Consider the following 25,339-nt stretch of genomic DNA (forward strand, 5'->3'; position numbering starts at 1 on the left):
AACGACCAATACCAGACTCAGAGAAGATGAGCCATCTGAAGATTCTACTGACAGGCAAGGCAAGGTCAGCAATCTCTGGAATGGGCTATTCTGGACAGTTCTATGGTGCTGCATGGAGTATTCTGGAGAGGAAATTTGGAAGACCTCATGTGATCATTGATGCACAACTGGAGAGCCTTCGCAAAGCAAGTCAGGTGAAACCTCACGACTCAACAGGTCTGATCAGTTTCTCAGTTATTGTTTCGAACTTTGTGAATGTGCTCAAAGAGTACAAGCAGATTGGTGATCTGCAATCAAGCTCGACACTGTATATGGCAGTAGATAAGCTACCCCAAGTTCTCAAAGAGAAGTGGTGGTTCTATGTTGATGATAAAGATGAAGATTGGCCTGATCTGATTATGTTTGAAAAATGGCTATCAAGGATAGCATTCGTGCACGAAGGGTTTTCAGCTTTCAAGGGAGAGCGAAGAGAAGAAGACCGAAGAAGCACGAATAGAGACAAACGGTTCTCGAAAACATCGAACTTTAGTGCAAGTTCCAACGTGAAAGAAACGAAGCAAACGCAAAGTGATCACTGTCCGCTAGCTGATGGCACTCATAAAATATGGAACTGTCCATTATTCAGGAACATGAGTGTGAATGATCGGTACGCAGCAGTGAGAAAGCAACGCTTATGTTACGGATGTCTAGGCAAAGGGCATGCAATCAAAGATTGTAAAGTCAATGCGTGCGGCATCAATGGATGCATCAAGAAGCACAACCGATTGCTACACTCAGAAAACCAAATGGACGAGGGCAATCATGCAGTCAACGTAAGCGCAGCAACAATCAACCAGAGTAACGAAGTTACTAGCTTTCTGCAGATAGTTCCTGTCTCAATACAGAGCGGTGGCAACAGGCTGAACACATATGCTTTCCTCGATAGTGGATCAACGGTTTCATTCATCGATCAAAATTTGCAAGAGAAGTTACGGGCCCAAGGCACCGGTGTGACGCTCAACATAGCTGGCATACACGGAACGAAGGATCTGAAGACAGAAAGGGTTCCTCTCAAAATAAAGGGACTACATTCAAAGGTGCATTCAATCGAAGCCTTTGCACACCCGTCAATCTCCTTGGGAAACACAAACTACAACTACAACAAGCTGAAGCAAAGCTTCAACCACTTGAGTGTTTTACCCAACAAAATCTTCAACTTGACGGAAGTTGGCATCATCCTTGGTCAAGATGCTTATGAGCTACAACGACCATTGGACTACAAGATAGGAACACGAAGTGAACCTTTCGCCGTTCTAACAGAGCTAGGATGGGTAGTCAGTGGACCCATGACGGGCAAAAGAAGACAAAATGTTTGTCATTTCGCCTTCACTGAAGATGTGAAAGTGGCAGAGAATATTCAAACCTGGTGGGACATAGAAACCTATGCTTCCAAAATCAACATCGTCAGTCAGTCAAAGAAGGAACTGCAGGCACAAAAGATGCTAGAGAGTACGACAAAGTTCACAGGCGAGCGGTATGAAGTGGGAATGCTCTGGAGTGAACCAGAGCCAAAGCTACCGAACAATTACAGCTCAGCCTTGGGTCAGCTTTACTCACTGGAGCGAAGATTCCAAAGGGACCCAAACCTAAAGAATTTGTATCAACAGTCAATAGATACAGATGTAGAAAAAGGATTCGTAAAGATATTGGACGAGTCCGAAGTGAAAGGCACCTTCGGGAAAGAATGGTATTTGCCACACCATCCAGGGCTAAACCCGAACAAGCCTGGCAAAGTAAGACGTGTTTGCAATGCCGCATCCAAGTACAAAGAAGTATGCCTAAATGATAAGCTACTTGCAGGACCTGATCTGCTACATGGGTTGATTGGAACAATATTCAGATTCCGTGAAGGACCAATAGCCCTAACAGCCGACATCGAATCGATGTTTCTACAAGTGCAAGTTCCTGAACAGGATAGAAGTTGCTTGTGGTTTTTATGGCGTCCAAGAACTAACGAACCTGTTCAGATATACGAATATCAGCGTCACGTATTTGGAGCTAAGAGTTCTCCACTTTGCGCGAACTATGCTCTCAAGCGAGTGGGACTGGACAACGAAAAAGAGTATCCAATAGCAACCAAGGCAATACAAAACAACTTCTACATGGATGATTTCATCAAATCAGTAGAAACCCCGGAAGAAGCAATTGAAGTCTTCAACCAACTACAACCTCTTCTCTCACAACATGGATTTGAACTGAAGAAGTGGATAAGCAACAATGATGCAGTTACCGAAGCAATCCCAGAGGACTTGAAGTCAATCAGCAACACAAAGCAAGTCGAAGTGGAACCCAGTACGGAGGGATCTTCAGTGCTAGGACTACAATGGACCGTTACTGATGACAGTCTTCAAGTATGCAGAGGTACAAACAAGGAAGTTGAAGCACCTTTAAACCAGAGGAAGATTCTGTCACTGGTTTCTTCAGTATTCGACCCGATCGGATTGTTTGCTCCGTTCAGTGTTCATATGAGACGACTTCTGAAAGGCATCTGGACTAAGAATGGACAACATTGGGACAACGAAGTGGAGCCTAGTGAAGAAGAGGAATTCCTGAGATGAAAAGAACAACTTCCAATAGTGGCTGAAACAAGCATCGATAGAAGATACTTCAACAGAGAGAGGGATAAAACTGAGCTTCATGTGTTTGCTGACGCATCTGAAGACACGATGTGTGCAGTGGCCTATCTACGTTCACAACCAAAAGAATACTCAGCTGACTTAGCGTTTGTCATTGGAAAATGCAGAGTGGCACCGATGAGGCATCTTTCAATACCACGATTGGAGTTGCAAGCGGCAGTCATGGCAGTGAGGTTGAAAGAACAGATAGTCAAGGAACATGAAATGAGGATAAATAGTTGCAGTTTTTGGTCAGACTCAACTACGGTATTGCAGTGGATACACAGTTCCCATCGCAAACAACAAGTGTTTGTGGCCAATTGAGTAGCTGAGATACTAGATACAACTGATGTTTCACAGTGGAAACATGTGAGCGGTATCAACAACCCAGCGGACATTGGCACCAGAGCAATCAACATTGAAGAACTCAAGAGAAGGGAGTGGCTCACTGGGCCAGCCTGGTTGAAGCGACCAGAAAGCGAATGGCCACAACAGGTGAACTTCATATTTGCCTCAGATGAAGAGAATATACCCTCGTCAGTCTTCATGATACAGGCTGAAGAGAAGAAAGCTGCTATCCAGTGGGAACGATTCAGTAATTTTAATAGACTAGTAAATACAGTGGTATACGTACAGCGAGCATTGAACAAAGACAAACCTGCAACACTCGTGGTCAACATTGAAGAAAGAGAAAAAGCAAAAGCAACAATCTTCAAGTTACTACAACAAGAACAGTTTGGTGAAGAGATGAAATCTCTCAGAGCGGAAAAAGAAATTCCATAAGTCAGCAAAATTCTACAATTCTCCCCCTTCCTGGATAAAGAAGGACTTATTCGAGCCAAAGGCAGAATAGGCAAAAGTCAGTTGGACTTCAATGCAAAGCATCCAATTCTGCTACATTGGAAACATCATGCGGTTGAATTATTCTTGCGAAACGAGCATAAGGACAATCAACACGAGGGCACTGAGCATGTAAGAAACATTGTTCAGCAGAAGATTTCGATCCTAGGCATGCGGAATGCCTTAAGGTCAATCAAGAATAAGTGCGTTACCTGCAGAAAAGGCAGAGCACAAACGATAGCACCAGTCATGGCAGATCTACCCGAAGAGCGGTTAGATGCTTCAACAGCCTTTACAAATGTTGGAGTTGACTACTTTGGCCCTTTCATTGTGAAGATTGGGCGAAGAAACGAAAAGCGATGGTGTTGTCTCTTTACTTGTCTAACTATGAGAGCGGTGCATATAGAAGTGGTACCTAAGTTGGACACAGATAGTTGTCTCAATGCAATAATGAGATTTATTGCTCGAAGAGGCAAACCAAATACAATCATCAGCGACAACGGGACAAATTTTGTTGGAGCTGAAAGAGAGTTTGCAGAGTACGTTGCGGAATGGAACAAAGAAGGGATCGAAGAACATCTAATTCAACGAGGAATCAGATGGAAGTTCAACCCACCCGCAGCACCACACTTTGGAGGAGTATGGGAGCGGTTGGTGAGAAGTTGCAAGAAAGCAATGTATGCAGTGTTGGGGAACAGATCACTCACCGAGGACGTTCTTTCAACAACGATGTGCATCGTTGAGCAGACTTTGAATGCGAGACCTTTGACTCCAGTCAGTTCAGATGTTAATGACTTAGAAGCATTGACCCCCAATCACTTCTTGCTTGGCAACAAGAACTTTTGCTTACCCTACCTACCATGCGCAGAGGAATTTGTTGATCATCGAAAGCTCTTTCGACAAACTCAAGCATATGCAAATCTCATATGGGACAGATTTCGTAAAGAATATCTGCCAACTCTGAACAATCGGCAAAAATGGCGATCTACGGCGAACGAAACCCTTAAAGAAGGCGATCTCGTTTGGTTGATCGAAGACAGCAATAAGCGTGGATATTACAACCTTGGTCGAATTACGGAGACCATCGATGGGTCTGACGGTGTGATTCGATCAGCTATAGTTCGAACGAACGACGGAGTGTACAAGAGACCAGTAGTGAAGCTCGCCCCAGTACTACCTGGAAAAGATGTTTTCGCGATGGAAAACAGGGCCGGCGATATTGCGGCTGAGCTTAACAACTCAGAAATCAAATTGAATAGCGCTTCAAGGTCATTTCAAGCCTTAAAGCTAGAATAGTGTGACAAGCGAATTTTAATGCTACATTCTATCGAAGCCAAACGAATTTGGTCATTTTGTTCAACTTTTATATTTAGCAACTATTATTAGAACACAATCGTCATTCATGAAGTCAAACTATAACTCAAACTCGAACTACCTCAACAACCAGCAAAACAATACTACGACTTAACAGTATTGCATCAGATTCTTTGCGATTGGATTGCGAATCAACCTGTTATTGATACATAATATTCGACAAAACTTCTACATGGTTAACAAATTTCCCATGACATCAAATTTACACTGAAAAAGTGACGTTATGGAAAAGTGTTCACATTCTGTCGACATTATTATCTACAACCAATCAACAGTTGAATTTGACATGTAAATCCACGTGACTAGCAGCATAAAAGGAGCTTGAAAAACTACCAAAAATCAGTAGAAACTCGAAAATTTGGTCATATTAAACTGACATACAGTGCGTATTGAAGCACACTTTCTTGAGCGGTAAATTACTTGTTATCGTGTCTTGTCTCTGTAGATCATATTAGTGATTGTACAGTTTTAACTTTACTTTGACTTGTGAAAAGAGAATTAACTTTGATATTCTCAAATTTTCTTTCTGAGGAACAAAGTTCCTAAGTAAGAGAAACTTTGTGCAAAGCATAAAGTCAGTTTCTCTTACTGGCTTTAACGAAGCCTAACATAGTTCACAAATTGCGTTATTGAGCAATTGAGTGCGCTGAAAAGCACAAAGTGCGAATTTGGTTACATTTGTTAACTTTGATTAACGTGCGAATTTGGTTACATTTGTTAACTTAGATTATCGGGAAAAGGTCGCCGAGAACATTAAAACATCGCGAGATAGAAATTGTTCACCCTAAGCAGTCGCGAGGACAGTTACCTAGAGCTGCACATAAGGGTTTTTGCATTTTCGAATCATAATTTGAGTTATTAACCAAAACTCAAACAACATTTAATTGTTTGAAACAAGTTTGTTATTCAGCAAAGCTGAGCGATTAATTATCAGGAGTAATTGAGCAACAAGTAATGCAACGGTATTCTACAGTATAGCGGATAATACAGTTCACAAAGGTTAACTGCAAAAACACAATATCCGGACAGATTTGAAACCGCTGAAACGAACTGGGCGGTGTAAAGTTTTCCTTGACTTTGATAGGAGAGCAGCCGTTACAAAATTACAAAAAAGCGGTTAATATTTTTTTGTTTGCGTTAAAAAATAGAAAAAAATAAACAGCTTCAAGATGCCCAACAAAATTGGCTGTTTATCTCGTTGCGTAGACAGTAGTCCAAGATGTCCGCAGTTAGGATTTGAGGCCATTTGTGCGTCAGGAAGTACGGACTTAGCGTTTTGCGAGGGTAAGTGAAGAGTTTGAAAGAAAAATATTTTGAAAAATCACGTTTTTTTCTACAAAAATTCTTCCAAAACACCCTTGTGTATGTTTTGCGTGAGTCTTAGAGAGAATTGGAAGCAGTTTTTTGATTTTTTTACTTCTTTCAAACGTCTAATTGAGTTCATAACTCTAAATTTCTACCCAATAACATTTGGTTTACATAACGACTACAATTTTTTAGCTATAAACTAGTTGTTCTCTTCACTGTAAGGTTACAAAAACGTTAGCAAAGTTAATTTCTCCTTGCTTAAATTTCATGAGAACACTTTGACTTTTTTCAAAATTTCATCAGATATCTTTGGTCTGAGTGACGCAATAGGAGATAAAATGTTTGGGTTATGTACAAAAAAACTACACCGGATTTTTCCTTCAAAGACAACAAGATCTCTGAATTATCACGCAAGCTACTTTTAATAATAATTGTTTATCAACATTTTGATCCACAAGTGTCCTAACACAATACCGACGCAATGCTTCACCTCAATTACTTTTCAATTTCAAATTTTTGTGCGTGTTTTCAACTGCCTTTGGGCTCTGTTAAATTGTTGTAGAAACCAACAGCACAAACCATCCAAAATTTTGCAGAATTACCCTTTCTGAGGATCAATGAATGAATTTGTTTTTCCTCATTGGGTTTAATTTGCTTTTTGCTGCATAACACTTTGTCACAAAAGATTTTACTCCTCTTAATTTGTTTTTTATCCCTGTTTTTGGTAATCTTTAGTGGTGAGAAACACTTTTTTATAACTTTAGGAGAGGTTCAAAAATGGCCAACAATTTTTTTCCTCTATTGTTGTAATTTTTATCTTGACTAAATTCGTAACTTTCTTGCCTGAAACACTATTTAATCCCTCTTTTTGTGCAATTACTGACGTTGAAATCAATCATTTTTAGTCAATATTGGGTTTGTAGAGGTTCAATTTGATCGTTTGGGGGATACACCAGAACCAAACTACTTGGGTTCGTGCAAATGAACGAGGTTTTAAAGAGAGTAAACAGCAATGAAAGTAGATTTTTCGCCGCTTTTTATCGCCATTCACTGCGATAAAGCGTCGCATGAAGTAGTTTTGACCTTCTGGATTACTGGAACAATCATAAATTGCTCTCCGGCAGTCTCCCTTTGTATTGGATTTCTACAGTAAAAACATTTCAGTTTTATGATCATGGCTATAGTTTTCACCACCAAGTATTCACGTTTTTTTAAATAGTGATTGGGATGAAATTTGTCACGTTTTCTAAGAATAGCGGTGAAATTGGTGAACTTAGTTGCAAAATTTTTTCTACCGCATCCTCCGCATTTCTAACAAAATTAACACCATTACGCTTGTTCAAACCACTGACTTCTTCATCACCAGTCACATCTTCTTCCTCGTGGCTATCAGTCACTTATTCATATAACATGTTTTTTGTATTCAAATAAGATTTGAGGTTAATAGCAATGTAATTTTTTTACATATTTTGGTTGACTGACGTGAACATTTTCTTTTCACCTTGTTATATAAACAATGGTAACATATATACATACTTCTATACTAATATATATATATATATATATATATATAAATATATATATATATATATATATATATATATATATATATAACATATTATATATACATATATATATATATATATATATATATATATATGTATATGTATATGTATACATATATATATATATATATATATATATATATATATATATGTATGTATATATATATATATATATATATATATATATATATATATATAAATATAATTTTTATATACTTTGCTACCAAAGCCACGTACAATACAATTTGTGCTCTTTATGCGTTACTTTTGCTCTAAATGCTTGGTTTGCACTAACGGGCGATTTTTTGACTTTTAAAACGGGATTTCACGGTTGTTTTTTGTATTTACAAAGAAAAGATGTTTTTGTTTGTTTTACTGCTTGTCCAGTTACTATATTCAATGTATCGACTTTTCATAACAAATGAAAAAAAAAACAGTTTATAAAAATCATGATCTAGTGTACAGCAAGCAAACAAACGTGCCAAGCAAACAGCAGGCTCAAGACCTATCAAGCTACGGGATGTTTCAATTTTTTGTTATAAAATATACAAAAACTCGCGACAAAAATCAGAACCCTTATGTTTGGGCAAGCGATGACCTATGTTTTTGGTTTCAGCATGACCATATAGACAGATTTTGTTTGGTTGTTGATCAAATAAATAATATACTTCAGCTTACTTGAAAATTTCGAAAAATTGCATGAAAAGTGGCATCTTCATAACCTTATTTTGAAGATGATGCTCCGATGCATAATTGTCCATAACTGTTCAAATGGACTCAGATCAAGATTTTTTTATTCTTTCTGGGATTCCCGCTATTTCTTCAAATCAAAAGAGCGGGAATCCCAGAATGGTTAAAAAATAGTCTTGATCTGAATCCAATTTAAAGTTTCCGGACAGTTTCTAAGCAACAGTTGCAAAAACAGAGAGCTTAAGGGAAACAGAAATTTTGATTCAGATGTTGTTAGAAGCTTCTATGAAAAACTATGGACGCTGTCTATTAGATGTTATAAAGCCAAAGATTTATTGAGTCGTTGCTAAAGAACTAATTTGAATTCAAAAAGTTGCAACAATTAATACTTGTAGCGCTGTTTAAAAATTTTTCAAGTGTTTATACTTTTTTGGTACCATAGTGTATCGTGGTTTCATCAATTTTTGAAGCAGACATGACGCATAAACTTATGAATTTATATTTGCTCTTGGGTAACTAAATTGGGATTTTTTGCTCAGCATCTTAAAAAATGACAACTCTAATGTTTAATCGGTGATATATCTTCTTCCTCGTCGCCACCAGTCACTTATTCATTTAATATCCTTTTTTATTCAAATAATACTTATTCCAAACTACACAAAATAAATGCGTTAAAATATTTTTGTGAGATTTTATGTTTACAGAGATGAAATTTTTTTACACTTTTTTGGTTGATTGTCGTGGATTTTTTTTCACCTCTTTAGCCTTTCAGCGGTGCAATTGTTTTACTGCTTCCATAGCATTCAGAGCTTAAAATCGCGATTATTACATTTTTTTACCAATTTTTATCGTGGCCCAGGATATTTGAAAAACTGAGAAGAAAACTATTCAGCGATGATTATTTCTGCAGTCAAAACTTTGTAGAATCCCAGAGCGCTGAGTCGCCAATTAATGTCTTTGAGTTCATAAAAACAGCAGTTTTCTTAAATTGGCAGTGACGCGAATCACATAATGACGTTGTGGGAAGTGAAAGCTGTGCTTGAGTTTGCCATAAAATGTGAAGTGTTGCTTAAATAAAAGTGACATTGTATTTTGAAGGACATAAGTTGAAAGCGTAATTTCTTTCAGAAAATATCATTAGTGAAACAAGTTGCCAACTAAACACGAATATTGTCAAGTATTAGGCGAAATTTACCTGCGATTAAAATGTAGATCTTTTCTGTGGGGGTGACAAAAACTGAGGGAGGGGGGCAGAATAGATTCGAAAATGTAATATATTAATGAGTACTTAAAGTAAATCGAAAAGAAAGAAAAATGCTGAAAGATAGAATTCTAAGATGTTTTATTTGTTAAATCAAAATATATTGATTTTGTTTTATATAGTTGAGGTTGACACTAGAAAAGAAAATGAGCGAAAATCCTTTTAATAGAAAATTAGTTCAGACGATTTCTGTTGATAATATAATTGCTCGAGCAAATCTTTTCATAGGCAAATTCGTTTGACTGCAATGTTGAGCATAGTCTTTTGATAAGTCGAGGCCGAATTCTGTGTCAACAGATTAAAGACTCTTCAAATTGACTATTCGAAGGGGCCGAATCCGTAATTTTTCTGTAAAGAAGAGCAACATCACCAGTTCATACCTTTAAAAATAAAATCTACGAATAATATGATTCATCATCAAAATTTTATCTGAAATTCTACCAGCACAATAAAAGTTAATCTTGCAAACTTGCACAACAATTTTGTCTTGCATGATCTTGAACAATTGCTTTTTTTTCTGCAAGAATCTTGCAAGTCAAAGTTACGGTTGCAATAATCGCTTGCAAGATTAACTGTTGTTCTCGACTAGGGATCTAACAGTGAAACTTTGTCGGTTGGCTAACGTGGAAATAACACAAACAAAAGTACAGAATTACTATGCTGAAACAAAGGAAACACAATACTCACACAATAATAGACACAATAGTATAGACCACCATATCCCTAAATTAGCTAGTCAATACAATTATATTACCTGTCAGGACTAAATGATGAACAAAATAATGTCATATAAAATCAGTTCTGATCTGCAAAAATAATACTCTGGTAATTATGATACAAAATATAATCATTAATTTTAATATGATGAGTTCAGTGATTGCCCAATTGGCCGACAGGGGTTTAGCAATCAACCTAAAAATTAGAAATTAGCAATTTCTAAAATTTCGAAATTAATAAGCCGACAACCCGACCGCAGAGTAATTGTATTGGGTGGACCCACTGGCTGTATTTTGACCAATAATATTGGTCCACCAGTCAGGGTAAAAGCTGGCGTTTAAATTTCTCCATTTTTAAACCCCGTCGGCCAAGATTCCTAGCACCGTTTAATTTATACCCTAAGAAGATTTTTTCAAAAAAAAATTAAGTTGTAAGCTCCAGCTCATAGGTTTTTAAGAAAATGCCTCTATCCAATTTCATCTTTACAGGATTGGACATTTTACTCCTTATTCACTACCAAAGAAACAGAACATTTCTGACAAGGAATCGAAATATCAAAAATTTCTTTAACTTTGCCCAGAACGACAACCATTGGAAGTCTAACTAACTATTGGTGCCAATTATTGTCATTTACATTCATAAAAACAACGGTTTTCCAACTTGACAATGACAAGTAGGGAATTTTGACGCCGGCGGATATGATGGTTTGGTAGTATTCACCGTGAAAAAACAACATTTGGTAAATAAAAGTGACACTGTTTTTCGATAGACATGTGTTCAAACAACATTTATTTCAGAAATTTGCTGTCAGAGAACCATAAGATATCATCCAAAATATCAATTGTAGGCAATGAGCAAACTCAAATCTATAGTCAATATTATTAACCTTCTGTTTTTGTTCACAGCCCACCTGTAGGTGTCGGAACTATATTCTCAACTGCTTTTATTCTTTTTTTTCTCTTCAGTCAATTTTGGTCGCGCCCGACATATTTACCAACAGAGCTGTTAGCGGTATCACTAGAAAATCCGTCAACCGCAGAGTGTCAAAAATAAATAAAATTTTCAAGATTTCACATTTAACAAAGATTCTGTTAACTTTTTTTACTTTGAAAAAATTAGATAAATTTTGCCCAATTATGTTATCGTTTTCAACATTTTCGAGTTAAACCCCAATATGATATCAAGGCTATTTTTAACCTGATCGTGATTTTTTATAATAAAAAATAATTACATATTTGGATCCAGACCTTTAGGTTTTTAGAGCCATTTTTCTGTTTTCTTCTTGCTAATGGACTTGACTTTTCGTTGCGACTTGCTGGCAAAGTAGACTAGTTGCGATATAATTAATTTAGGGGTGAAAGTGCGCTGTTGTCTGAATTGGTCTGGAGGCAAATAAATAGTTTGCTGACTTTGACAATAAATATTATCAATAAACTATTGAATCTTTGAAAATTTTTGTTCTTTATGCTGTTTTTTACTGAGTCCCAAAACTGAGAGGTCTCAATGAAAATTGAGAGATTTTTGGCGTTCAAATATAACGCGAACTTGTTCTCAAATTATTGTTTATGACATTGACTGCTTTGAAATCTTTCGTTATACGAAAAGAAAGTAATTGTTTGAGCTATTATTTCAGTTGCTTTTTCTGTAGTTTTTTTTCATTTCACAGTCTGACTAAATAAAGGCTTCAAAGACTTCAGCAGTTGAATTAGCTGAGCTGAATCTATTGCTTCAGATCATTGCTAATGGTTTTTATGACTGGACACTAAAAGTTTCCAAAAATATTTGAAAAAAGAATTAAATTTCTCACCATTTTTGTTGTTATTTGTTGTCTTGCCCTTCACTCGCAATTACTGAAGTTTTCCTTAAACAACTAAGTGGCAAGTCCAAATCATCCCAGTTTTTTCTTTCGATGGCTAGTCATAAATTGCCAATTATTTTTAAAAAATTAAAGTGTTTTTCAGTTTTGTCTAAATTTGATTATTGACTGATTTGAATTTTGAGTTAAAATTGATCGCAAACCGATTACAAATGGACTCATCAATTGTTCTAAATGCTTGATAGAACCACTGGTTTACTAGGGAAGCATAGTTATCATGTCTCAATTGGTTCATTTGACAGTGATTAGTTTATATTTTTGTTTCCGAAAACAAGAACAGTTTAGTCGACGAAAAAATGCCAATCAATACGTTTTGTAGCTTCGTTATTTGTTCTCATCAAAACAAGTGTTATCTGCGTCATAATCAAAAGTTGCTCTATATTCTGAGTAGTTTCAATTTTTGATATTTCTTAATTAATAATTGCAAAATTTTTAGGAACTTCGTTTTTTGTCAAGATTTTTTCACTTTTTCAGATTTCGAATACGTGTGTCTATACGTTTTGTAATCTAATTTAATGAAAAACTAGCATTTAAAGTTTCAACGCCACATATTACGTACCTCAATCACGGCTTACCCTGTGACTATATAGCTTGTGTAACATCTATTTAAATTGGAGCTGATTTTTCATTGTCAATTTAGAATCAAAAGTGCAGAGTTCATTTTTTTTTACTTCAACACGGGCAAATGGGTCGCAACTGGAGGTTCAAAATTTTATCAAAATTAAACAGGCCACTTAATATTCAAAAGACATTACAGTTTCAGAATTAGTTTGAAAACGATTGTGAAATTAAGAAAATTGGGTATATTTTTGCTAATTTTGACCAATAACGTTTGCCAGGGTATGAATTCCGCAAATTATTTGACTAATGAAACTTTTGTCAGAACTAAGAATAAGAAGAACTAGAATTTGTCAGAACTAGAATCCATGGGAAGCAAAACTCGACCCACCTCGCTGAGACATGCAAGATTTATATTACCATGTGGTAATATTGATTATTCTATCGAATAGAACTTCCGTTTCTCTCGATATCCTCTGAGTTCATTACGACGTTTTATAAGAACGTGATGCCGTGACAAATAACCCACAGACGAAAAATCAATGAGCCAAAATACTTAAATTAACCGAAATACCGAATGTGCCCCGTTAAACAGTATTTCATCAGAAAAAGCTCAATTCTTCTGAAAGAATGTTGACCATAATGATGATTTATTTTTGAATAGATGGCCAATTTCGCATCTTTTCCGTTATCCCCCCACACACACTTAACGCTTATGGGAGTATTTTGATGATGGGTTAAATGTCATATATTGTATTTATTACCTGATACTCATTGGGGTTAGGGGTGCTCCCCCACACTTGGATGGGGCAATTATGGTGGAAGTGGTGGAACAGGAGGACTTCTTGAATCTCTCTTTGCTCTGATTGCTGCTGCTTCCACCCCCCAATTGCGTATTGTCTCCATTTGACCCATTCCGCCGAGAAACTCCGCCCGCACTCACCCACACTGCGCTCAGCCACGACATGCTATCCGGCTACAAAAAACAGTAGCAGTCTCTGATTTTTTATATTTTAAAATCGAACGTGACAGCTGTAATTCAAACACTGAAAACATACTCTTAAAGTTTTTGAAAAGTCTCTAAGTTTTAATTATTTTTCTCTCGATTAAAATTTCTAATTTGAAATCAAACAGATTACTGATAACATCCAGAAAGGAAATATTGGTAAATAAGTTTTACTTAAAATTAAGGACTCCTTTCGATGAAAAATCAACAAGTAAAGCAATTAGCTACAACAGAATGATGTAAAACTGATTATAATAAAATGGCTGAATCTTAATGAAGCAGGTTACAATTCTTTGAGGTCCAATTTTATTACTTTAAGTTTCAGATTATGCAATTTTTTCGCGAAACCGAGCAACCAAAATGTAATTTAATAATTTTATCAGTTGAGGGTAATGCTTTGTTGATTAATCTACTGGAAACGCTGACTATCTCTTAGGGGCTCTAATACAAACAATTCGGCCAACATCGCGCCAAAACTGGCTCACAGAATTATAATTTCAAAGGAGTCTGTTCTGAAACGGAAAATCAATAAAGATTTTCAAGATTTTAGTATTTAGGAATATAAACTTCTATATGGACATGACAAAACTTTTCCGACTGCTCTGCAGATTGCTCGTGTCATTGCTGCTGTTTTCAATAATGATTTCTGTACGATAACAGCTAGCAACAACAAATGGACGAAAACCAACTTTTGACACCATTTTCATTTTTTAAAAACAAATCACCATAACTGTTGTGACTGCTGGTTGCGGAGGATAACTGTTACTCATGCTAGTTTCAAAAAGTTACAGAAAAGAATAAAAATTTTGGTTGAATCACTTTTAAAAATTTTCCTAGACGAACTTGACGCTTATTTTGCAAGATCTTGCAAGATTCTTGCAAATGACGCTTATCCTGCATGATCTTGCAAGATTCTTGCAATTGACGCTTATCTTGCAAGATGCAAGATCTGGAATTCTATCTTGCAAGAACCTTACAAGATCTTGCAAGATAGACGTCGAAAAATTTTAAAGCAAAAAGTGCAATTTTAAAGACCAATTGACTCAAAGATCATATTCTCTTATGAGTTCAGTCCATTGAAGTGAGCTCTCGGTTCAAAAACAGAAACTTTCAGATCACTTCGGCCTTCAATAACGTATCTGAGAAAAAAATGTTTAATGATGGTTTCAATGGTTCATTCTGTACAAATCAAATGTGGATAGGTTGTTAAGCACTAAAAAAAGTTGAAAAAAGGCCCCCAGTGCCTTCCAGCTTTCAATATAAAACGTTCCGTTCACAATTTTTCCCATTATTTGATACTTTTCTGTGACTCTAATAATTTTGAATCATTATCAGGTAGCAAGTACCACGAAAACTAATTTTCAGTAACCACCTCAGAGTGAAAAAAACCTAGTTCGTAGTTCCTGCGAAAGCACTGTTTTTCACTGTTAAAAAATGAACCTGATGAAAATCATAAATGGTCAATTTTGTTACCCAATCACTCCATTATAATTGTTCCGATCCCTCTTGAGGTGGAGAGGGAATTATATAGTCATATGGTTTTTTTGTTCAGTCAATTTTCACTGATCGATATATTTATCGTGGAGAGTTGTGAGTAGTATCATTGAAAAGCCCGTCTAGCGTATAATTTCGGATTGAAAAAATTTTGATGAAATGTTTTCTTGAGCGAGTTAACGATCTTTAAATTTTTGTGAATATAAGACGTTATTTTTATTCACGTTTACGGGAACTTTAGCCTAAAACTTCGTGAACATTGCTGAAACTTCTTAAAATTGTTAAAATACTGTTGCTGATTTTTTTTTGAGTCGAAAAAAGTATTGCTGACTTTTGTGATATAAAACTTCGGGAAACAATTTGGCTATTTATTTCAAAATTCAGCCTTTTGTCAAAAAAAATAGCATGAAAGAAGGGTCTTTAGTCCACTTTAGTTACAATTGCCAAAATTACACAACCAAAAAACTAACGCAATCTTTGTAAAATCCAAAAGACGCTAGTCCAACTTCAATTTTCATTGAGCCTACTCTGTATTGAAAATTTTGCCGTTTTTTTGCTAACTTTACTCGATGAGCATCAAAAACGCAGCAATATTCTTATTGTTCAGCTATCAAGTTATCTATATCTTTAACATTGAAAAAAAAATTGTTTCCTATGGACGAAAAACATTAGCGACGCTAGTTTTGGATCAATCTTGGACTGTTGCAATCCAAAAAAAAACATAAGGATTGTAATCAGTCGGTCATTTTTATACAAAAAATCGATCAGTTTTATAATTATTAAAGAAAAGAACAATTCAAACCAAAACTCACTGATGATAGGTCCCATTGGTTTCCTATGTAGCTAAAAAAATTTAGCCAGTTTTTTAACTCGAAAGCTAATGGTCATTTTGACCTTTAAAGATTTTTGATTTTTAAAAACACAATGGCTTATTGAACATTGCTACAATTATTTCCTTAATTGGGTCAGCTTGTAGCTTAGTGTCAGCAAAGAAAGAACGCTTCTTTTTTCTAATCAATAAAAATATTATCTTTAATTATGGTTTCGTGGATTTGATACCACCAAATTTCGCAATTTTTCTCTGTATTTTTAGGCATGTATCTATTTTTCACGTTTTTTAATCATTTTGTCACATTACCATTTTTTGGACAGTACAAATATTACGTTATTTGCGTTCAAAAAAGAAAATTAAATATTGCAAAACATTTAAACGTGAAGATTATGGTTTTAAGGGCTTCGACACCACTCTCTTGAAGAGTTTCATTGAATTTTGTCGATTTTAACTGTCGGTTTTATTTTGTCTTTTTAGTCGCATGCACTTTAATGGAAAACGACAGTTCTAATTGCCTTTTTATTGAAGAATAGACGAGCCGATATTCTGATCTTATCAGATAGCTGATGGCTTCCATGACTTTGAAAACAAAAGTTTTCAGAAATAAAAATCTTTTTTATCTTCGCATTTTTTGTTCTTTTTATTGTCTATTTGTCACCTAATATTGTCAATGAGAACAGAAATTGGTCTCACGACGAGGCGCAAATGTGCAAAATCAAATGTTTTAAAAAGAATTTCTTATTAAATCAATGGCTTCAAAACGTGTTTTACGCAAAAAATAAAGAAAAATTAATTTAATTTTTGTTGTTTGTCATATTTGACGTTTTTTTTGTTGACCTAAGACATAATCTGAGTAAAAAGTATCTTAAGGGCTACTTTTGAACGATTACACCATTTTATTTTTTTTGTAGCTATTGGCTTTTATGACTTTGAAAATATTTTTTCGAAAATTACTGTTTAAGATTAAGTTTTACCTAATTTTCCAAATTTCCTTTTTGTCTTTTTAGTACCTAGTCTCATTAATGAAAGTTCACACACCACGTTATGTGTTTTCAAAAAAGGCGCAATCGAACACATTTTTTGGGCGAAATATGGCCTTACAACTTCGACAGTGTCTTCTCAACAAGTTTTAAATGAATTTTTGTTTGTTGTTTCAATTTGTTGCTTTTTTTGTAACCGCATAAAAAATAGAACACTGACAGGGCTTAGTGCCCTCCTAAAGAAACATAGCTTAGCTAAGATCTGTTAATTGTTTTCAATTGATATCTAATGGTTTTCATTACTCTGAATTATATTGTATTTACGACCACAAGCGCTTTTATTAACCTTGTTGTTTTCGTTCTTTTTTTGCTAATTGTTACCAAGGCTTATTATGGACTGGTCCCATATTTTTTCTAATGAAGTAAAAAATATTTAGTTTCAGTTTTATCTGACGCTATTTTGACTTTTGGTTTTAAGCGTTTTTCAAATGAACATCAAGTTTTGGCTGTAAGTAATGTTTGTTGATGTTGTTGATGTTTTTGTTTTTGCTGTTCGTCTTGACTACCTTTCTTAAATTTGGCAGGCTGTTTATTCACCATTTTTTTTTGAAAATTACTCGAATTTTTTGTGTTTTTCTATCTGTTCCTCAGTTCTTAGACAAATATGCCAAACATGTGGATGAAGGAGGTCGGAACAGTATGTGCGAACGCATATTACAGAACCTCATTTCTATTGGTAAAAATTGATATCAAGTTTTCCTCCGAAAACGAATTTGAAATGCTTGTTTCCAGAAAAATGATTGATTCAATATATTTTTTATATCAAAAAAATGCCTCTGCTTGCTCGTTCGTTCGTAAGCGCTGGCTCGTTTTTCTTTGGCTCGCTTTCACGCTCAGTTGTTTTTGTTTCGCTCGTGTTGCGCTCGCTCGTATCGTTCGAACCCCACCCGTATATGTGCCCCTTTCTTGTGCATTTAGGTGTTGTTTTATATCTTCCATTCTTTTTTTCTGTAGTGTTATAACCTCCAGCCCTCTCTGTGCCCTTTTTTATTGTGCATTTTGATGTTCATGTATATGTTTGTCTGTTTCTTTCTTCAGCGCAATAATCCCTTGGACTTGTTTGTGACATCCTTCGCGCATTATTCTTAGCTCTTCAGGGTAATTTTTGGCGTCTAGGTCAGGTGCGTTCGTTCAGGAGCTGAGTAATGCACCGTCTCTCCTCTTGACTAGATTAATGCACCGTCTCTCCTCTCCTCCACGCTCAACCTAAGACTAGATTTCCGGACGCCCATCTTGCAAGGTTCTTCGCAAAGTTCATCGCTTATCTTCCAAGACCTTTGCAAAAAATCAGACATTTATATTAAAGTTTCTTGCAAGATTGACACTTGTCTTGTAGGAAAATTGCAAGACTACGACGCTTATCTTGTAAGAATCTTGCAACCGTCTGACACTTATCTTGCAAGAATCTTACAATATCAACGCTTATTTTTGCATTTCCGACGGCTATGTTGAAAGATATTGCGAAAATCTGGTAACGTCTAGCAAGATGGCGCGTAATCCTTCAAGACTCATGCAAGATTCTTGCAAGAACTTGCAAGATAGCCGTCGGTAATGGACTAGTGTTTAAAGTGAAAAAAGACAAACGAGTAATTTGCGGATTTTTTATGTTTTTTTTCTAGAAACATTTATTTGTTCTTTACCTTGAACTTTTAAATCATCTAACTTATTGTTATTAAGTTGAAATCTCTGCATTCAGTTGGAAAATTTATTGTCTCATACTAGGAAAAGTCATTTGTAATAAATGTTTCTGATTTTTTAAAAAAGTTTTTGAGTTTTTTTTATTTCCAGTCAATATTTTAATTCTGCATCTTGGCTGTACATTTAAAGTCAGTTGGTACTATCTGAGGAAACATTTACTGTTAAAGAATCAGACTTTTCGGAGATCTCCTGAGAAGACTATCATAAAAGAGTTGCCACTGAAGTCAAAAAAGAAATTTTGCAGTCCGTTTAACAAACACTTTTGTGAAAGTTTACCGGAGAGCTAAGTCACAGAAAATTTACCTTGCTTAAATCACCCAAATGCTTTTCTCAGTTTTTTTCATATTGAACAGCACAGTACTTCGTATTAGGTAACAAAATAGCTAGAATATATAATTTCAAGACTTAGTATTAATGTTACGGAAGTTCGCTTTCGTCTCAGAAATATGCAACGTTTGTAGTTAAAGTTCTCTATTGTGTTTTAAATTAGAATTAATAATGATGTCAACTACGAATAGTTTTGCAATTTAAAGCAATTTCTTGTTGACAAAAGTAAACATGCAAGAACTTGCGAAAAATCAGTAAACAATAAAAAATGGTTCTTGATCACTGTTTTCAATAAAAAGCAGGTAACAATGCTTTTCACTTCAGGAAATGGTTGCCAAGTTTGCTCATATTTCATCAAGTTCTAATATGGTATAAAGTATTTGATAACCATTAGGCACAAAAGTAAGCGAATGTTTTAACGAAAAATTGCTTTTAGCAGAATTGCTTTGAGCAGAAAAATTGCTTTTAGCAGAACAAAAAAGTTTTTTGGCAGAACTTTTAGCAGAGAGAACTAAAGGCTAATTTATTCACTTTTTCAATAATGTTTTGCAATTTTGTGGCATGTAAAGGCAAAACCTACACATATCTATTAGCAATGTCGGTCACTAAAAATTTACAGTCACAAATAAATAAACCTATAAAAACGATGTGTCCTGCAACCATGTCTATTATATTTTTGTTATACTCAAGCAAGCATGCAAACAAAAATTTGTTTTCTTTGTCAGTTTATACAATTGTAAACAATTATAAAAGACAAAGCACCATTAAAGTGGCTATATTTAATCGACTTCAAAACAGTTCTGCGAAAATTATAGTACTAAAAATTTGTCAAAATATGCACTGACTTTACGCGGGTCCTGTAACTAAGTTTTACGTTTACGTTGTGCCAACATTCTTTCAACCCTTAGCCTTAGCATTTTTTATGCTGTAATAAATATCAAGAATCGCAACGTTTGACGTAACTGCAGTTAATTTGAAATTAAGTTGAGGATTTTAGGAAAGAAATGAACTAGAAGGATGATAAAGTTGGATGGAAATATGAGCAATCTTTTCATTCTGACCCAGGTTAGGTGCACGAACATAGACTGCTCTGATCAGACCATTTCCCAGACTTTGCCCCCTTTTATCAGACCATCGTGCGACCGAAAGCCCTCTGATCACACCGTAGTGCGACCCAATAAATTGTGCGACCATAGTGCGAACCAAAAGACCTCTTGTCAGACCATCGTGTGACCCAAATCCCTCTGATCACATTATCGTACTACCCAAAAATTTCTTGCGACTTTAAGGTGACCAACGCTCCCTCTTATCAGACCATACTCGAAACTTTGTCCTATGATCAGACCATGCCTCAATACATGTCATAATCTGTTGTTATTTGTTTAAACCATTCAATTCAAACCTATATATAACTCATCTTAAAATTGATCAGTTTAGTATATATTGCTAAAGTTAGGACAAAACTAATTGATAAAAACATAAACAAAAAATCATTTTGAAGTGCCTGCAATTTTTCTTTTGCATCATCAAAAAAGGGATAAAAAACTCCAATCAAATAAATATGGTCAGTTAATGCTATGTGGTCAGATTTTGGGGCAATTTATGTCTAGACTTTGGTCTCAGATTAGACCGTAAGGCGAGCATTGTCCAGACTTCCGTGAGACGTATGATCATATTAAAATCCGACTTTGCCCTCTGATCAGACCGTAGTGCGATCATTGTCCAGACCATTTCGCAGACTTTTCCCACTGATCAGAACGTGGTGCGACCATTGTCAAGACCATCGTACGACTCAAGCGATTCCCGGACCATATATTTTGGGTCGGACCACGCCACCAGTATGCGATCCAAATGGTCTGACCCAGAGTTGCCTAGGGTCGCGCATCTAAACTTGGCGAACACTCAAAAAATAGCAAAATATTTATATACTGCCAAATTTAAAATGCTTTTCTTTCTTCAAGCCAAATCGAAATTGCTCAATCAAATTTGTCTACACTTTTATGAAAAAATTGTTGCAAATTTATCAAACAAAATTATCTTTCCTGATTTAAGGCTGAATCTAGAGAAAGAAAACTGGTGGTGAGTAAAAAAGCGAAAAAAAATATTTATAAACAAACAATTGGATACAACATGATGCCAAAAAATGAGTTCAACGACACAAAACTTAGTAACTGTTCCTCCCTGCTTAGCCTCTAAAAACGTAAAAAAATGCACTACTTTTGTAAAAAGTTTTAAGCAGGCGAAATATTTATGCTGATTTTTTTCCATCTCTTTGTAACTAATTTTGCTGTTTGCTGTCTGACTTGATGTACGCTCTTCCGAACTACAAATAGAACTCCATCTTTGCTCAAAACGTTTGCATCACTTTTGATGTTGCGGAGACGTCGCGACATGCGATCAATATGTTGAACTTACTAACGAGTAGTAACTGCGTTTGAATTTTTGGTTTTTGAAGCCCTGAAACTGTTCCTCATTGCTTTTGAAGTAAAAAAAACTAAAGTTTCCTAACTGTGCTTCGGTCTTCTTCGTAGACAAAAAGTAAATAATTTGAATAGTTTCTCTCTGCAAAATATTACATTATGTTTTCTAACGGAGTCGTGTAGAAAAGAAAGTTAAAATTTAATGATTATTTAATACTTTCCGATTATTTAATTAACAAATATTGAACTAAGAGTCAACAATCCCCGCGTGCTATGTCAACTCAGTGTCAGATAATCCGGTAGCAGCTACTGTAGTGTCAGATCCTATCAGAAACTAACGATGAACTAAATTTTTGGTAAATTGTCCGGATGAATTATAAGCTTCAGCATTTCAAGTCAATGAAGTGCTGTTTCTTTTTCTTCTATCTTTGTTTTTGTGCAAATCAGTGCTATGAAAGAGAAAACTCATTTTTTAGATGCTTTTGCCTTGCTCACCTCTGTTATTATCTACGCAGCTTTGCCAATTTACAAATAATTTTGTCTATTCAAATTTTTGTACAAAAAATTGTGCTTGGGAAATTACTTAAATGAAGTATAAAAGCAAAATATCATATTTAGACTTCAATTTGCTGCCGATTTGATTGCATTTCTTGTACGTTTTAGCTCAAACATTAATGTGTCTGGTTTCGCTTTTGTGAGCTTAAGAATAGGTTCTACTTCTTTTGACCCCGATTTATTCACACCGTACAATGCTTTATGAGTGTAAATTTCCTTTGAACAATTGAGTCTTTCGTTTTATTTTCCTCAAAATTATGTGCCATTAGCTTACAGATTAAAATCGGGGTGAAATGACTGAGGTGTGGAAATGAAATTTTACCCCGCTTTCAATCTCTATTAATAAGATTAATTAATATTGATTCAGACTGTTAGAGTATACAGTCTAGTAAGAAAGTTGTGCTCATAAAAATGGAGCTTGAAATGATAGCTCAATATAAGGGAGCATAGTAAGACTCTCGCTTTGTGAACCAGTTGGCTCAGTAGAGAGCAGAGGATTGCAATCAATTAAGAGATTGTGGGGTCGCAACCCGCAACTGTACTCTCACTATAATGGTGTTGACATAGAATCAACATAACGAGCAAAGAGTTGCTCTAATACAGACCCTATTATCCTCAATTATAGAAAGCTTACAATCGGGGTGAAACAATGTAGGGGTTAAATTATTGCGGTGCTAAATGATCTAGAGGGCTACAAAATCGGGGTTAAAATATACGAGGTTTGAAGAATTGGGGTGAAGAAAACAAGACCACTAATAAAAGGGGATCAATTCGGGATTGTAATGATTGCCATATCCCCCCCCCCCCCTAATTGTTTCAACATCATATCTTTTGACCCCTATGTCCTTTAATCTCGCAACCGTATAACCCCCAAAAATTTTTCGTCAAATCCTGGGAGTCTCTTATTTTGAGTATCAATCCGTACACTCCTTACCCAAACCCTATTTTACCAATCATGTAAGAAATTAAAATCGAGACGAAATGAAAGAGGGTGACTCAAACACATGAATAAGCGACACACAGTTTCTATTAATCATCGCCGATTTTTGAAACACGGCTTGAGAAGCTTACTGCACTTTGGAGAGCGAGCAGACTGAGTTCGTTCTTTCTTTTCAATTAGCTTCAGAGAGATAAAGAGAGAGAGAGAGAGTCGGTTTGTTATCGTCTTTTGAACATGAATACTTGTTATTGGGGGGGGGGCATGTTTTACATTTGTCAAATAGTTATGCTTTTTATAGAAGCGTTGTTCGATTTGCAACTACTTATAGCGGACATTTGCGAACCAAGGCTTTGAAATAAAGCAATTGAACGTTTGTATGTAGCATACTACTTGAGGCACTAATTAAATTCTACTGATAATAACGAAATTGTAGTCCCGATAATTTTTTTCTCTGTTTGAAAGAAATCAATTGAAGAAAGAAATTGCAAATTGATTTCCATTTTCGGACAATTGATCGCTTTTTGAGAGGCTTTTCTAAGATCAATTATTGTTTGGCTAATTAAATCCACAAAGGGTGGTCTTTAAATGATTGTGGAAAAAACTCAAAAACTAGTGACAATTGGTGTAAAAATAAATAGTTCAATCGTTTTGCGCTCTTTTAATGCAATTTGGATGGCATAGCAAGCCACGTGATCAAAATTAACAAATCAATAAGCAATGATTGAAAGTCATCAGTACTTCATACCCACCTGGGCATCACTAATTAATGCCCTCTAATAATAATAATTTCTGGTAATAATTTATCTACAACGATCGAGTGGTATTTTATAACAGATGGTGACGCATTTTTTAAAAAAGATTTCAGGCTTTTATGCCAAGGTGTGCGTTGTTGCTGATAACTTAATTTGAAATTATAGTACAATACCGTTACAATTATCTGCACTCAGTTTTGCTCATTTAGTTTTCTCGCATTCAGTTATTTTTTTCTAGGTTAGTGTAGCCCGGAGTTTTTTCGCTTTTTTGTGGCAATTAATTTTTTTAAATAGATTTTGTAAATTAGTCCAAAAAATTATAAATCGTTTATGAACTTATCCAAAAGTTTACAAATAGTTTATAAATTAATCCAAAGATTTAAAAACAATTTATAAATTAATCCAAATGTTTACAAATAATTTATATATTAGTGCAAAAAATTGCAAATTATCCATTTTTTTCTACTGGGGAGGCTTGGTAATTTCTCATACTCAATATTTTGCTCAAATTCTTTTACAGTTTCTATCATTTAATTTAATTGGTTCCCGTAAACATAATTGGAAAATTTCTGGCATGAAGATTTGCCACTTGCTATTTGGTTTGAATTTGGTCGGTAGATTGGAGTTCTTATAGTATAATTAACTCCCATCTGTTTCAGTTTATAATTGGAAAAGAAATTAATTTATTTTGGTTCTATTAGGTTGTCAGTTTTCCACTTAGGCTAATTTTTTTTCTGAATCTGAATGACATTTAACCAAAAAGAAAGTATAGAAACTCGCAAAATAGGAAAAACTAAATGTATTTTCAAAACTAAAGAATTAAAAGCTAAAAGCAATCGTTCGAAAGTTTGGTGTTTCTGAAAGAATTATTATTCACAAAAACTTCAAATATAAGATAAGCAGGATGGTTATATTAATTTACCATTAAGGTCTGGGAATTTATCAAAAAATAGACAATCTTTTCTGATGGAAGATTTGACATATAAAATGAAAAACAGGAATGAAATTTTGTTCAATGAAGACAAAACATTCTCAACATGCCCGTACATTAATAAAGTTTATATATATTTTTTAAAAGAAACCTTTATTTTGTGGCACCGTAGATTTGTTAACACAAAGAAACAGAAACACATTTGAGCGTTTAACAAGGTTTTGCTCTTTTCTCATCTTTCATATCAATTGGCGCAGATTTTCGTTTTTGTAAACACTAATTATAGCATTGACAACCCAAATCTTTTTTAAAACTATTGCAGTGCCGGCAGCTCAGAAGGCTCCAAAAAACCAAAAAACGTAAGTAAAAACAATTGATTGAACATTCCTACCAACTTTTTTGTGACCGCTCTCCCAGAAGAAATTAATGCAAATTTATTATCTTTCTTCAACTCTGAGTGCAATTGTTTTTGCTGGTTTCAATAGCTTTTGAACTAAGTTG

General features: G+C 35.1%; 1 protein-coding gene across 1 annotated transcript in view; it reads right to left on the bottom strand.

The window, feature by feature from the left end:
- The window catches only part of LOC142337247 (uncharacterized), a 123,952-nt gene that overhangs the window by 9,986 nt on the left and 88,627 nt on the right, over positions 1-25,339 (bottom strand). The window contains exon 7 of the mRNA XM_075386400.1: positions 13,608-13,819. Coding sequence (XP_075242515.1) covers positions 13,608-13,819 — 212 coding nt within the window. The remainder of the gene's footprint in view (positions 1-13,607; positions 13,820-25,339) is intronic.

The sequence above is a fragment of the Convolutriloba macropyga genome, chromosome 3 (assembly GCF_964194025.1).
Source record: "Convolutriloba macropyga chromosome 3, txConMacr16.3, whole genome shotgun sequence".
Taxonomy (NCBI): domain Eukaryota; kingdom Metazoa; phylum Xenacoelomorpha; order Acoela; family Convolutidae; genus Convolutriloba; species Convolutriloba macropyga.